This window comes from Mesoplodon mirus (genome assembly GCF_964341445.2).
Source record: "Mesoplodon mirus genome assembly, chromosome: 7".
NCBI lineage: Eukaryota > Metazoa > Chordata > Mammalia > Artiodactyla > Ziphiidae > Mesoplodon > Mesoplodon mirus.
The window spans coordinates 121,046,468-121,061,262 of NC_138983.1; the positions used below are offsets into that span (position 1 = coordinate 121,046,468).

The 14,795-nt window shown below is 37.5% G+C and overlaps 1 protein-coding gene across 2 annotated transcripts in view; it reads left to right on the top strand.

The window, feature by feature from the left end:
• The window catches only part of BCO2 (beta-carotene oxygenase 2), a 44,912-nt gene that overhangs the window by 25,789 nt on the left and 4,328 nt on the right, over positions 1–14,795 (top strand). For both annotated transcript variants that reach the window (XM_082627951.1, XM_082627952.1), the window contains exons 6-9: positions 2,194–2,322; positions 3,621–3,781; positions 4,699–4,866; positions 14,445–14,582. In XM_082627951.1, coding sequence (XP_082484077.1) covers positions 2,194–2,322; positions 3,621–3,781; positions 4,699–4,866; positions 14,445–14,582 — 596 coding nt within the window. The remainder of the gene's footprint in view (positions 1–2,193; positions 2,323–3,620; positions 3,782–4,698; positions 4,867–14,444; positions 14,583–14,795) is intronic.

The following is a 14,795-nucleotide window of genomic DNA, read 5'->3' on the forward strand; positions in this document are numbered from 1 at the left end:
AGGAAGATAATTCAGTATGACCTCAATATTTGTTCATTCCTTGAGTGATTTAACAAACATATGTTGTTAGTTGATCTGTCAGAAGTTATTTATAGTGTACCTACTAAATGCCAAGTCATTGTTTGGTACTGAAGATGCAAAGATGTATCAGACACAATTCCTGCTCCAGAAGAGCTCAGTCTACTAGGAAACAGATAAATAAGCAGAAAATTATAGTACAATGAGATAAGTACTATGACAGTATAGGATATAATTAAAGCATAAAGAAGGGACACCAAATGCCTTTGGGTGGGGAAGAGTCAGGAAAGGCTACTTGAGGAGTGGGTAACTGAGTTCATTCTTGAGGAAGCAGTAATAGTCAGATGAATGACTGCATGAATGAATGTTGATGAGACAGGATGAGATGAGACCCAAAGTGACCCCAGGGATCTAGAACACTGAAAGGAAGGAGCTGGACACGGGTACAAATGGAGATTGTAGTTTTTGGATCTGGGGAGTGGGAAGAAGGACAAAGAGAATTTGAGGATATTCCTGGCTGCTACCTTATCGTTTCCTATGAAGATGGGATTGAGTTCATCTTCAGAGAGCTAGAGGGGAGCCATTTGTGGACATTAAAATACAATAGCTGGAGGCAAGAATATACAGTGGAGAAAAGACAGCCTCTTCAATAAGTGGTGCTGGGAAAACTGGACAGGTACATGTAAAAGTATGAAATTAGAACACTCCCTAACACCATACACAAAAATAAGCTCAAAGTGGATTAAAGACCTAAGTGTAAGGCCAGACACTATCAAACTCTTAGAGGAAAACATAGGCAGAACGCTCTATGACATAAATCACAGCAAGATCCTTTTTGACCCACCTCCTCCTAGAGAAATGGAAATAAAAACAAAAATAAACAAATGGGACCTAATGAAACTTCAAAGCTTTTGCACAGCAAAGGAAACCATAAACAAGACCAAAAGACAACCCTCAGACTGGGAGAAAATATTTGCAAATGAAGCAACTGACAAAGGATTAATGTCCAAAATTTACAAGCAGCTCATGCAGCTCAATAACAAAAAAACAAACAACCCAATCCAAAAGTGGACAGAAGACCTAAATAGACATTTCTCCAAAGAAGATATACAGATTGACAACAAACACATGAAAGAATGCTCAACATCATTAATCATTAGAGAAATTCAAATCAAAACTACAATGAGATATCATCTCACACCAGTCAGAATGGCCATCATCAAGAAATCTAGAAACAATAAATGCTGGAGAGGGTGTGGAGAAAAGGGAACCCTCTTGCACTGTTGGTGGGAATGTAAATTGTTACAGCCACTATGGAGAAAAGTATGGAGGTTCCTTAAAAAACTACAAATAGAACTACCATACAACCCAGCAATCCCACTACTGGGCATACACCCCGAGAAAACCATAATTCAAAAAGAGTCATGTACCACAATGTTCATTGCAGCTCTATTTACAATAGCCAAGACATGGAAGCAACCTAAGTGTCCATCAACAGGTGAATGGATAAAGAAGATGTGGCACATATATACAATGGAGTATTACTCAGCCATAAAAAGAAATGAAATTGAGTTATTTGTAGTGAGGTGGATGGACCTAGAGTCTGTCATACAGAGTGAAGTAAGTCAGAAAGAGAAAGACAAATACTGTATGCTAACACATATATATGGAATCTAAGAAAAAAGACTGTCATGAAGAACCTAGGGGTAAGATGGGAATAAAGACACAGACCTACTAGAGAATGAACTTGAGGATATGGGGAGGGGGAAAGGTAAGCTGTGACAAAGTGAGAGAGTGACCTGGACATATATACACTACCAAACGTAAAATAGATAACTAGTGGGAAGCAGCAGCATAGCACAGGGAGATCAGCTCAGTGCTTTGTGACCACCTAGAGGGGTGGGATAGGGAGGGTGGGAGGGAGGGAGATGCAAGAGGGAAGACATATGGGAACATATGTATATGTATAACTGATTCACTTTGTTATAAAGCAGAAACTAACACACCATTGTAAAGCAATTATACTCCAATAAAGATGTTTAAAAAAAAGAAAAATAGGTGTCATGCATATTGTATAAATCTCTTAACTGCTTTTGCCTAGTTCACAAGTGCAAGGCTTATCTTTTTTCTTAAAGTGAATGTGAAACAGTTAAGACAGGACTTTCCATTTTCCAGGTTCTTGCTATAATGTTATTCGGGTTCCTCCAGAGAAAGTAGACCTTGGGGAGACAATCCATGGAGCCCAGGTGATATGTTCTATTGCTTCTGCAGAGAGGATGAAACCTTCTTACTACCACAGCTTTGGTGAGCCCAAAGATAAGGCAAATTTTAATGGGGGCTGCCTTAAAGTTACTGTTGCAGAGGGACTAATTTTGGCAAGTACTGTGTTAATACAGTTTATCAGAGTATGATGATAAGAGATGAAGGTTGCATTTTAATGCCAATTAAGTTTATTCTGTTTAGTCACCTACTTCTTACTCTAGCCACTGACTGATTGAAAAGATATTTTAATACAAGCAATTACTAAAAAAATTAATTGGAAACACCAATTAATTTTTAAGTTTTTAGTTAATTGACTGCTCCAGGAAATAGTTATCAGTTTAAGAAATCATTGGTCCCTTCCCAGCACATTGAGTCAGGCTGAGATTTAGTCACCCAGCACTAACTCCACTTCAGTTCTCTATGGAGAACAGCCTCTCCCTTCAGCCCCCTGCTCCAGGATGACACAATGAGTAACCCCTAGTCATAGAAATCAGTCTCTTTTGTTTGTTTTGTATTATGTTGTATGTCATTGAATATCTAAATACGAAGGAAAAAAATACATTTATGCATGTTTCCACAACAGAGACTATGGACTTTGGGTGATTGTGATGTGTCAATGTAGGTTCATCAGTTGTAACAAATGGACCACTCTGGTGGAGGAAACTGATAATGTGGAGGCTGTGCGTGTTTGGAGAAAGGTGGTATATGGGGAATCTCTGTACCTTCCCCTCGATTTTGTTGTGAGCCTAAAACTGCTCCAAAATATAAAGCCTTAATTAAAAAAATAATTTGACCATAAAAATTGACAGAATTCAATATTTTAGGTAACTTTAAAGACCACAGATAATAACCATACAGGAAAGACCTTGATTATATTTTGGGGGAGGCAATTCATATTCCATGTAGATTGCTTCAGCTTTTTCTCAGAATATTTATCTTCTGCATCCTAAACCTTTATAGCCAATCTGCTCCTGGATTGTTACCTCCAGTATAAATAGCAAAAGGATTAAGGAATACAGGTCCAGATCATAAATGACACTTTAATATAATGTTTCTTTGTTCCTAAACCAAAACAATTTGAAAAGAAAGAAGGAAAAAAAAAAAAGACAAAAAGCAAGTTGAGGGCATTCAACCCAAGCTATTCTAAGCAGTTCCTTTTTTTATGTAGGAACAGAAAAAATATATAGCAAAGCTGGGAAATGATGAACAATTATTCCTGACTGGCATTTGTTTAGGTCAGCAGTAATGTGTCCAGGCCTTCAGACAAGTCCCCAAACTGTGACATTTGAGACAACTCTAGTTTGCCAAATAACATTTTATTGTTTGCTTCAACCTTTTAGGAATGACAAGGAACTACATTGTCTTCATTGAACAGCCTCTAAAGATGAATCTGTGGAAAATCATCACTTCTAAAATTCGGGGAAAGGCCTTTTCAGATGGAATAAGCTGGGAACCCCAGTATAATACACGGTTCCATGTGGTGGATAAGCGCACTGGTCAGGTGGAGAATTTTGAGTGTATTTATTGTGAAAATGATTGGACATGAAGGCAAATTTCCATGTGATTGACTTTTGCCTTCACTGGGCATTGCTTGCATAAGACACTCTTAATCAAGGATATTACCTTCTTCCATAAGTAGGGCTAGTTATTTATTAATTAGTACAGTGGATTTTGCATATTAGAAAATTGTAGGAAATGGTTTTATCCTTTAACTTATCTGATTCAATTAAAATATCCAGGAAATCCTTTTAGCATTTTAGCATGGATTTTTCCATATAGTATTTGCTAAAGAGGATATTGTTCATGCAGAGGTCTTCTGTAACTTTTGCAGTGATATTTTTATTAGCTGCTTCTATGATTTCATGATATGTAAATATGATAATCCTACCAAAGTCTAAAGCATATTAGTTAAATATCTTTCTATATACTCCTGATTAATAGCACTATTTTATTTGTCTACTTTTTTAACCTCTCTAAAGAAATAGTATCCTAAATTTACTGTACCCTAATTTCATTACCAAAAAAATCCCATTTTAGTAATGAGTGCATTTTTCAAAGGATTAGTCACTTAATTTATCATAAATTCTTAATAGAAGTATTTTCTATTTAACCATGTAGTTAAGAGTCTAGGATTTATTTATCCTTCAAAATATTGGGCCATATTTCATGAGAACTTTAAAGTTAGTTGAAACAGTTGATTGGTCTATATCAAATAGCCCCAGTTCATTGATTAATATGAGATGAGATGATTTTAAATCAAAGCATATTTGCTTCTACATTCCAAATTCTGGTTTTTATACCTACCAAGACTGTCACTTAAAGAGGGGGAAATCTTCTTAATTTGAGCTTTGTGGATCTGTACCCTAAAGGAAATAAAATAAAATATCTATTTTTCACTGTTTGTGTTTTCCCCTGCAGCTTCTTCCAGGGATGTACTACAGTAAACCTTTTGTTACTTTTCACCAAATCAATGCCTTTGAGGACCAGGGCTGTGTCGTAATTGATTTGTGCTGTCAGGATGATGGAAGAAGCCTAGAAGTTTACCAACTACAGAATCTTCGGAAAACTGGGAAAGAGCTTGATCAGGTAAAATTCTCTGATTTGTCAGGAGTTGTCAAAATATTTTTGATCTAGCCAAGTTCTGGCTTTGGGTTTGGAATTAGCTGTTTCTCTTGCCTCTTTTGTAAATAAGGAGGGAGAATGGTTTTAAAGCATTGAAGATACAGCTTCAATAAATATATTTAATATTTCAAAATAATTTGAAGTATGTATTTACATAATACCTAATATATAAAAAGTATGTTAAAGAAAGCTAAGAAATATGTTTTGAAGCACTTGTGATTAGTTCCTTATTACACTTGGGCACTAAACATACTTACATTTCCTGGAAGGAATATTAAAATGGACTATAATATTAATTCTTTGATTTAAAAAAAAGTGTATCAGTTCATCTAGCTTGAAGGGATTTACTTTTTCCTGATAATCAGTTCAAGGCAGAATTTTTCCTTGGATTATGTAATGTAAATTGTTTTCTGCTATAGTTTTATTTTAATTAATTAATTAATTAATTTTTGGCTGTGTTGGGTCTCCGTTGCTGTGTGCGGGCTTTCTCTAGTTGTGGCGAGCAGGGGTTACTCTTCGTTATGGTGCACGGGCTTCTCATTGCGGTGGCTTCTTGTTGCGGAGCACGGGCTCTAGGCACGCGGACTTCAATAGCTGTGGCTTGCGGGCTTAGTTGCTCCGTGGCATGTGGGCTCTTCCCAGACCAGGGATCGAACCCCTGTCCCCTGCTTTGGCAGACAGATTCTTAACCACTATGCTACCAGAGAAGTCCAGAGTTGCAATTTTCTGATTCTGTTTATGACCTTACCCAAAGTTTTGTGTTCTTCCGCCTTTTTGTTTCAGGTGGAAGAGCTCCTTTCAACCTTTCTTGAAAGGCAGGTTTAGTGGTGCTGAACTCTCTTAGCTTTTGTTTGTCTGGGAATGCCTTTGTTTCTCCTTCATATCTGAAGGATAACTTTGCTGGATAGAATATCCTTGGGTGACAGTTTTTATCTTTCAATATATTGAGTAAGTCATTCTATTCTCTTTTGACCTGTAGAATTTCTGCTGAGAAATCTGCCAGTAACATAATGAGGGTTCCTTTGTAGGTTATTATCCTTTTTTCCCCTGGCTGTCTTTAAAATTTTTTCTTTGTCATTGACTTTTGACAGTTTTAACATAATGTATCTTGGAGAAGGTCTTTTTGCATTCAGATAATTAGGTGTTATCTTTGCTTCAGAGACTTGGATATCTAGTTGTCCAGGTTTGGGAAGTTCTCAGCTATTATTTCTTTAAATAAACTCTCTGCTCCTTTCTCCCGCTCTTCTCCTTCTGGGATACCCATTATCCTTACTTTACCCTTCCTAATGGAGTTGGATAGTTCTTATAGAAATCTTTCATTTGTTTAGATCTTCTGTCTAATTTCTAGCTTCCTATCTTCAAGCTTGTTAGTTCTCTCTTCCATATGGTCTGCTCTATTTCCAGTGCTTTCTAACGTGTTCTTCATCTCATTTACTGAATTCTTCAGCTCCAGAATTTCTGGTTGGTTATTTTTCATAGTTTCAATCTCTTTGGTAAGGTATTTCTTCTGTTCTTTTGTTTTATTTCTGAGCTCATTGAACCGCCTTTCTGAGTTTTCTTGTAGATCATCAAGTTTCTTCAGGACAGCTATTTTGAATTCTCTATCGGTTAGATTGCAATACTCCATGACTTTAGGTTTGATTTCTGGAGATTTGTCTTTTTCTTTTTGTGATACTGTGTTACCATGTTTTTTTTATGGTGCTTAATGAGTTGATGTAGCCAGCACATTTGAAGTAGCAAACACCTTTCTTCTTCTTTAGGCAAAGCTTTTTTTTTTTTTTTTAACTAGATGCTAACAATTCAACAGATTAGTTATTAGAGGCCTTTCTTTTGTTCATAAGTAGATGGCACAAGTTTTTGATTTCTCTTACTTGAGCTGCCTGTGGCTATATTTGAAAATCAGCACTTTCCACCCTCTACCACCTCTGTGAGAGGTGTTGCCTGGTGCCCCCCCTCTCATACCTTATGCCTCCAGGGTCACTGGTGCTTTGCTGCTGCCGGTGTCACTGCTGCTTCTGGTGTTGCTGCCTCAGGCATCGGGGTGATGGGTACGTCTGTCACGTTGGGGTTGCCTGTGTTGCAGGCACTGATGCTGTTGGGGGAGGGTGGTAGTGGGGGTAGCCAGGGTGGCTGGGGCCTCTGCTGTGTCTGGAGTTGTTGGGTTCCCAGGCACCACAACTGTGGATAGGGGCCTGGGTCGTGGCCACCTCCATGGCTGGAGGGGTCACAGGTCCCGCTGCTACTGTTGCTTGATTCCCTGCGGCTGTGGGTGCTGCTGCAGCCAGGAGGCCAGAGTCATGTGTGCTGCCTCCCCTGCTGTTACTGGGTTCTCTGGGGCTTCAGACTCAGCTACGGTAGCTGGGACTCGGGATTATAAGCACCACCTCTGCTTTCCTCTCAGTTCTGCCTCTTCAGTGTGCTCCAGTCCACCCATCTTTAGATGTACAAATGTGTGGAACTCTCCAGCCTTCCAGTGTGTTGAGCAGATGAATCTTTCTTGAGTTAACATTATGTTATTGGTTGTAGACTGAAGGGGAGAGACGAAGGGAGCATATCATGCACTATGATGCTGATGTACACCTGCTTATTTACTAATAATTTTTCTCATGAATGGATGTTGGATTTTATCAAATTTTTTTTTGCACTGTTGAGATAATGACATGACTTATCCTTTCTTCTACAAATGTGGTGAGATACACTGATTGATTTTAAAACGTTTATAATAGCCATTGATTGATTTTTGAATGTTAAACTAACCTTCTATTCCTGAAGTAAGTCCCAGTCGGTTGCACTGTATTTTTAATATATTTCTGGATTTGCTTTGCTAATATCTTACTTAGCATTTTTTGGCATCAATTTCATGATTAAGATTGACCTATAATTTTTCTTTCTTATAATGTCCTTGTTAGTTTTTTAAAATAGATTTAATTAATTAATTACTTAATTTTAATTTTTGGCTGCGTTGGGTCTTTGTTGCTGCGCATGGGCTTTCTCCAGTTGCAGCTAGTGGGGACTACTCTTCGTTGCAGTGTGTGGGCTTCTCATTGCAGGGGCTTCTCTTGTTGCGGGGCACAGGCTCCAGGCACGCGGGCTTCAGTAGTTGTGGCACATGAGCTTCATTAGTTGTGGTTCACAGGCTCTAGAGCGCAGGCTCAGTAGTTGTGGTGCACAGGCTTAGTTGCTCTGCAGCATGTGGGATCCTCTTGGACCAGGTCTCAAACCCATGTCCCCTGCATTGGCAGGCGGATTCTTAACCACTGCGCCCCAGGGAAGCCCCCTTGTTAGGTTTTGTTATTAAGGTTTTGCTGATCTCATACAGTGAGTAGGAAATTGTTCTCTTTTCTACCCTCTGCATGAAAAGTATAAGATTGGCATTATTTCTTAAACGTTTGGAATAATTCAACAGTAAGGTCATCTGGGCCTGTAAGTTTCTTTATAGGTAGATCTTAAATTATAAATTACATTTCTTTAATTGTATAGGGTTTTTCTGATTCTCTATTTCTTATTGTGTCAGATTTGGTAAATAGTCTTTTTCTAAGAAATTTATTAATGCCATCTAAATTTTCAAATTTGTTGACCTAATGTTATTCATGATATTCTATGTTTTAAAAAAATGTATGTAGGGTTAATTGATAGCCTCTGTTTTTATCCCTTATATGGTTATTTTTGCTGTCTCTTTTGTTCCTTTAGGCTTGCTAGGTTCTCATCAATTTAATGAGGCTTTTCAAAAGACCAACTTTTTGGCTTAGTTGATCTTCTTTAATGTGTGTTTGTTTTCAGTTTCATCAATTTATGCTGTTATTTTCATTTCCTTTTCTACTTTCTTTGTGCTTAATGTGCTCCTTTTCTAACTAAGAATATAAAACCTTAGTTTGTTATTTTTCTACCTTTCCCTCCTCAACATATATACCTTTGGGATGATAAATTTCTGTCTAGCAGAGCATCCCACAAGTTTTGATATGTTTTATTACTTTTCAGTTAAAGTATTTTCTAACTTTCACTGAGATTTCTTCTTTGAAAATTTTTTTTAAACTTTCAGAGAAATGGAAATCTTTCTAGTTATTTTCCCCATTGACTTCTAACTTAATTTTACTGTATGATTTGAAGTTTATGAAATTTATTGAGATTTGCTTTATGGCCCAGAAAAGATTATTTAAAAAAATGTTTTATGTGCATTTAAAATAATGAATTTTGGATGTAGTGTTTTATATATGTTGATTAGGTCATATTTTAAAATAATATTATTCAAATCTTCTTTATTCTTATTGATCTCTGTCTATCAGTTATCGTATAACATGAAATGTATATCAAAATCTTTTGCTTGGAGTATAGATTTTTCTGTTTCTCCTCATAGTTATGCTACTTTTAAATTTACATATGTTGGTGCTCTGTGTGCATACAAATTTAGAATTGTTTTACCTTCCTGGTTTATTGAATATTTATCTCTAAGTAATGCTTTTTGCCTTGATGTTTGTGTGCTATAACTTTCCCATCCTTTTACTTTTAACCTTTCTAAATATGTACCATGTAAGCAACATATATATCCATTGTGCTAATCCTTGACTTTTGATTGGGACATTTAGTTAAACCAGTCATTAACATTTTGAGGTTTAAATATGCCATCTGACTATTTGCTTCCTATTTGTCTCACTAGTTCTTGTTTTCTCTCCTTCCTTGCCTTCTCTACATTAGTTGAGCATATTTTATTATTTCATTTCCACCTCCCCTCCCCCAAACATCACTCCACCCTCTGACCATTAGCTTGGTAGTTATACATTCCTTTAGTTGTTATTTGAGAGAATACAATATGCATCCTTGATTTAACACAATATATTATAAATCAGGTCTTTTAATTCCTTCCAGACAATGCAAGGACTCTGGAACACTTTAACTTCATTTACTCTACTCCTAATTTATATGCTACTGTTCTTATATATTTTAATTCTCTCTCTATATTAACCCTTATAAGGCATTATTATTAATGTTGTTTTATGTAGTCATAATTACCCATACTACCCATTTACCCACATCTGTATCTTCTCTTTTTTTTGTGTGGTACACGGGCCTCTCACTGTTGTGGCCTCTCCCGTTGCGGAGCACAGGCTCCGGATTCGCAGGCTCAGCGGCCATGGCTTACGGGCCCAGCCCCTCCGTGGCATGTGGGATCTTCCCAGACCGGGGCACAAACCCGTGTCCCCTGCATTGGCAGGTGGACTCTCAACCACTGTGCCACCAGGGAAGCCCTGTACCTTCTCTTGCTCTTAATTCCTTTTAGCCTCTCTGAGCATCCATGTGGAATCATTTTCTTTCTGACTGAAGAACATCTTTTAGTATTTCCTTTAGTTCAGATATGCTGGTGATGAAATCTCTGTTTTTGCTTGTCAGAAAAATGTCTTTATTTTACCTTCTTTCTTGAAGGATGTTTCCACTGGATAAAGAATCTAGGCTGTTATTTTCTTTTGACACTTTGAAGATATCATTTCATTGTCTTCTGAGTTCTGTTAAGAAATCAGCTGTCAGTCTAAAGCTTTGTTCCTTTGAAGTTGAAATGCCACCCCCCCAAAGATTTTCTCTTTGGTTTTCTGTAGTTAGTACTATGATATTTTTTAATATGAGTTCCTTTTGATTTAGGTTTACTTTTTTTTCCCTTAAGGATTCTTGAATCAATGGTTTGATGTCTTTCATTAGTTTTGAAAAGTTTTGCCTATTGTCTCTTCAAATATTGTATCTGGTAAGTCTTTTCTCTCTTTTCTTTCTGGGATTACAGTACACATATGCTACCCCTTTTCACTCTAACCCTCTGTTGCTTATGTTCTTTTTAGTATCTTCTAGCCTTTGGTCTAAGTATCTTGCTTTGGATATTTTCTTCTTATCTATCTTACAGTTCAAACATTCTTCTTTTTTTTTTTTTTTTTTTTTTGCGGTACGTGGGCCTCTCACTGCTGTGGCCTCTCCCGTTGTGGAGCACAGGCTCTGGACGCGCAGGCTCAGTGGCCATGGCTCACGGGCCCAGCTGCTCCGTGGCATGTGGGATCTTCCTGGACCGGGAAACAAACCCATGTCCCCTGCATCGGCAGGCAGACTCTCAACGACTGCACCACCAGGGAAGCCCCAAACATTCTTCTTCAGCTGTGTATATTCTGCTGTTAAACCTAGGCACTATGTTCCTAAACTCACTGCATTTTTCAGTTCCAGAATTTTGATTCCCTTCTCTTTTATAATTTTAGTTCTCTGCTACGATCCTAATTTAAAATAATTTCCTCCAACATATTCAGAATAGTTAAAGTCTGATAACTCTATTGTCTGGATCACTTGTGGTTCTGTTTCTATCATTTGTTGTTTATCTTCTTGTTGTTGTTTTTTAAATCATGCTCTCTTGTCATCTCATGTGCCAACTAATTTTTATTCTATACAGAATACTGTGTTTGAAAAATTGTAGGAGGGATATTTTGAGACTGTTATCTTCCTCTAGGGAAGATTTTCATTTGCTTCTGGCAGATGGCTAGGGTACATTATCAATTGAAGATATTCTTAATCTAGTTATAGGGATTGAGAAAATTTGAAACATGATACAGTCGCTGCAAGAGCTGGACTATTTTTGTTTATTTTTACTTCTAGGGTACAGCCTAAGGGATCCTGACCCAAAGAGCCAGAGGTTTATCAGGGCTTCCCCTTCTTGGAGACTTTGAACTAAAACTTTTATTTCTCTAGCTCCTCAAAACTATCAAAATCTCTTCTCAGTAGGGCCAAGTGATGGGGGAGTTGGTATGGCAATATCCTTATAAAACGGTAACATGAAGGATCCTTGTCATGATGGAACTGTTTTGTACCTTGAGTATGGTGGTGATCATATGAATTTACATGTGATAAAATTGCATAAAACTAAACACACATACATACACACACACATACAAATACAAATGAAGGTGTGTTAATTTGGTGAAATCTGAATAATGTTGGTGGATTATATCCATGTAAGTTTCCCTGTTGTAGTGGTGTTATGTAAGAGGTCATCATTGGTGAGACTGGATGAAGGACACATGGAATCTCTCTGCATTGTTTGTTTTTTTTAATGTGGTAAAATATACATGACACAAAAGTTATTATTTTAACTATTTTTAGGTGTATAATTCAGTGACATTAAATACATTAATGATGTTGTGCAACCAACATCACTATTCATTTCCAGAACTTTTTCATCATCCCAGACAGAAACTCTGTACCCATTAAATAACAGCTCCCTATCTCCTCCCTCTCCCCAGCTCTTCAAAGCCATTATTCTACTTTCTGTTTCTGTGAATTTGCCTGTTCTAGGTACCTCATATAAGTGGAATCATACAAGATGTTTTTGTGTCTGGCTTATTTCATTTAGCATAATCTTTTCATGGGTTATCCATGTTGTAACATGTATCAGAATCTCATTCCTTTTAAAGGTTTAATAATATTCCTTGTACGTATATACTACCTTTTGTTTATTCATCTGTTGGGGGACATTTGGGTTGTTTTCAGCTTTTGGCTATTATGAATAATGCTGTTATGAACACTGGTGTACAAGTATCTGTTTGAGTCCTTGTTTTCAATTCTTTTTTGGCATATACCTAGAAGTGGAATTGCTGGATCATATGATAATTCTATTATATCTAACTGTTTGAGGAACTGCCAAATTGTTTTTAACAGCAGATGCACCATTTTACATTCCCACCAGCAATGCACAAGGGTTCCACTTTCTTCACATTCTCACAAACACTTGTTGTTTTCTGGTTTTTTTGTTTGTTTTGTTTTGTTTTTTGTTTTATAATAGCCATCCTAATGAGTGTGAAGTATTATCTTATTGTCATTTTGATTTGCATTTCCCTAATGACTAATAATGTTGAGCATCCTTTCATGTACTTATTGGCTATTTGTATATCTTGGTGAACTGTCTAGTCTAGTCCTTTGCCCATTTTAAAATCAGTTGTTTGCTTTTCTGTATTATTTCTTACAGCTGCTTGTGGGTCTGCAATATATATCTCAAAATTAAAAAGTTTAATAAAAAATTCTTTTGTATTTTCTCAGCCTTTCAGCTACCTGTTCGTAAAAGCAGCTGATGTCCTTAGTGGAAAATTTGCCCCCAATATGTAGTTTCGGTGGGTTTCCTTCTCCTTCCAAATCTATGTCCCATTGTTCTTCATTACCTTTTTTAGCTCACCAGCGCCTTCAAATAGCTGTTTTAAACATTTTGTCCAGTTTTTCTATCTGTTCTCAGGGAAACAGTTGATCCATATTGCCTAACTCACCATTATTGGCCCTCTCTTTTTGTTCACCTATGGTTTTGCAAAAGACAAAAATGTTTAAATTAAAAGTAAATTTTTAAAAGCTAATTGTTTATGAAGCTTAAAAATAGCACTAAGTGTTTACTTAGTAAAAACATTTCTGCATGTTATGGAGATGATATGGGCTAGGTATATGGGGGAAAATGGCATAGTTTGTTCCCCATCTTACAATATTTCAAGAGAGGAAGATGTGCTTAAGCCATTCTAACTGTCATAAAAAATACACTTATTTTATTAGGGTCTCCTGCTTAAGCATCATCTCTGCAGAGATGCTGTGTTGGGGGTCCCCAAAACCACTCTTTGTTTTGATGATTCACTAGGAGGGCTCATGGGTCCCAGAATAATCAGAAAAAAAGAAAGGTACATGGGGTGAAGTCTGGAGGAAACCAGGTGCGTGTTTTCAAGAGCCCTCTCCCAGGATGTGCTTGATTCCTCCAGCAACTCGTTGTGACAACACGTGTGAAATGTTGCCTGCCAGGGGAGCCCACCCAAGCTGGTGGTCCAGTGTGTTTGTTGGGGATCAACACATAACATATATGACCCCTACATGAGTAACCTCAATTACTGAAGTTCTAGAGCCCCATAGAGAAGGCAGGTGTTCATTATAAATCACGTTGTTAGCATAAACTATAAGAACAAATTAGTACAGTACGCCTCAAGGCCTCAGGCATGCGAACATACTCTTATCAGACTGAACATTCAAAGAGCTCCGTCCCCAGGTGCTGGCCAAGGACCAGTCATGAAAACAGGGCTTTCCTGAGAATATGCAGGGTCTGAGCAACCCAGGCCTGCTAAGTTAGCCCATTTCCACACAGAGTTCTTCCCGGACCAAACCTGAGGAAGGAAGCACCTATTTTACTCTCTAGTCCCTCACCCTTCAGTGTGTTTCTTATTGGCACTTATCACTCTCTGACTTTGAGCTATATAATCATTTATTTATTTGACACTACTTAAGTAACATATATTTCTTATCTATTATCATTCTTTCTCCACTAGAAATATAAGGCCAGGGACTGTTTTGTTCACTGTTGTATTCTCAGTGTCTAAAACAGAGCTTGGCCTCTTGTAGGTACTCAACTGATATTTGCTGAGTAAATGAATGAATGAAAATGATCATTTATGCAATTACTTAGAAATGCCAATAATACTGACTGGATCTCAGTTATTGGGACATGCTGTTATTCTATGAATGACAATTTTCTCAACAGTTTATTTCTCTCTCCTAAACAGGTCTATAATTCAGTAGCCAGATCTTTCCCTCGAAGGTTTGTTTTGCCCTTACATGTCAGTTTGAATGCCCCTGAGGGAGAGAACCTCAGCCCGTTGTCCTATTCTTCAGCCAGTGCTGTGAAACAGGCTGATGGAAAGGTATGCTATGAATGGATATTAGACTAAGACTTTGATCCGCAGTAGTGTTTCTTCATTCACTAGTAAAGTAGTGTGGCTATGTAGTGTGGCTGTTCTCCACAATGTTTGGTGCCCAGTAAGTTTTATTAACATTTATTAACATTCAGCTGAGCAGGGTAAGGTGATGGAGCGTGGCTTTCAAAAGAGCCACAGAATTCTGGGTGGGAGTGAGCA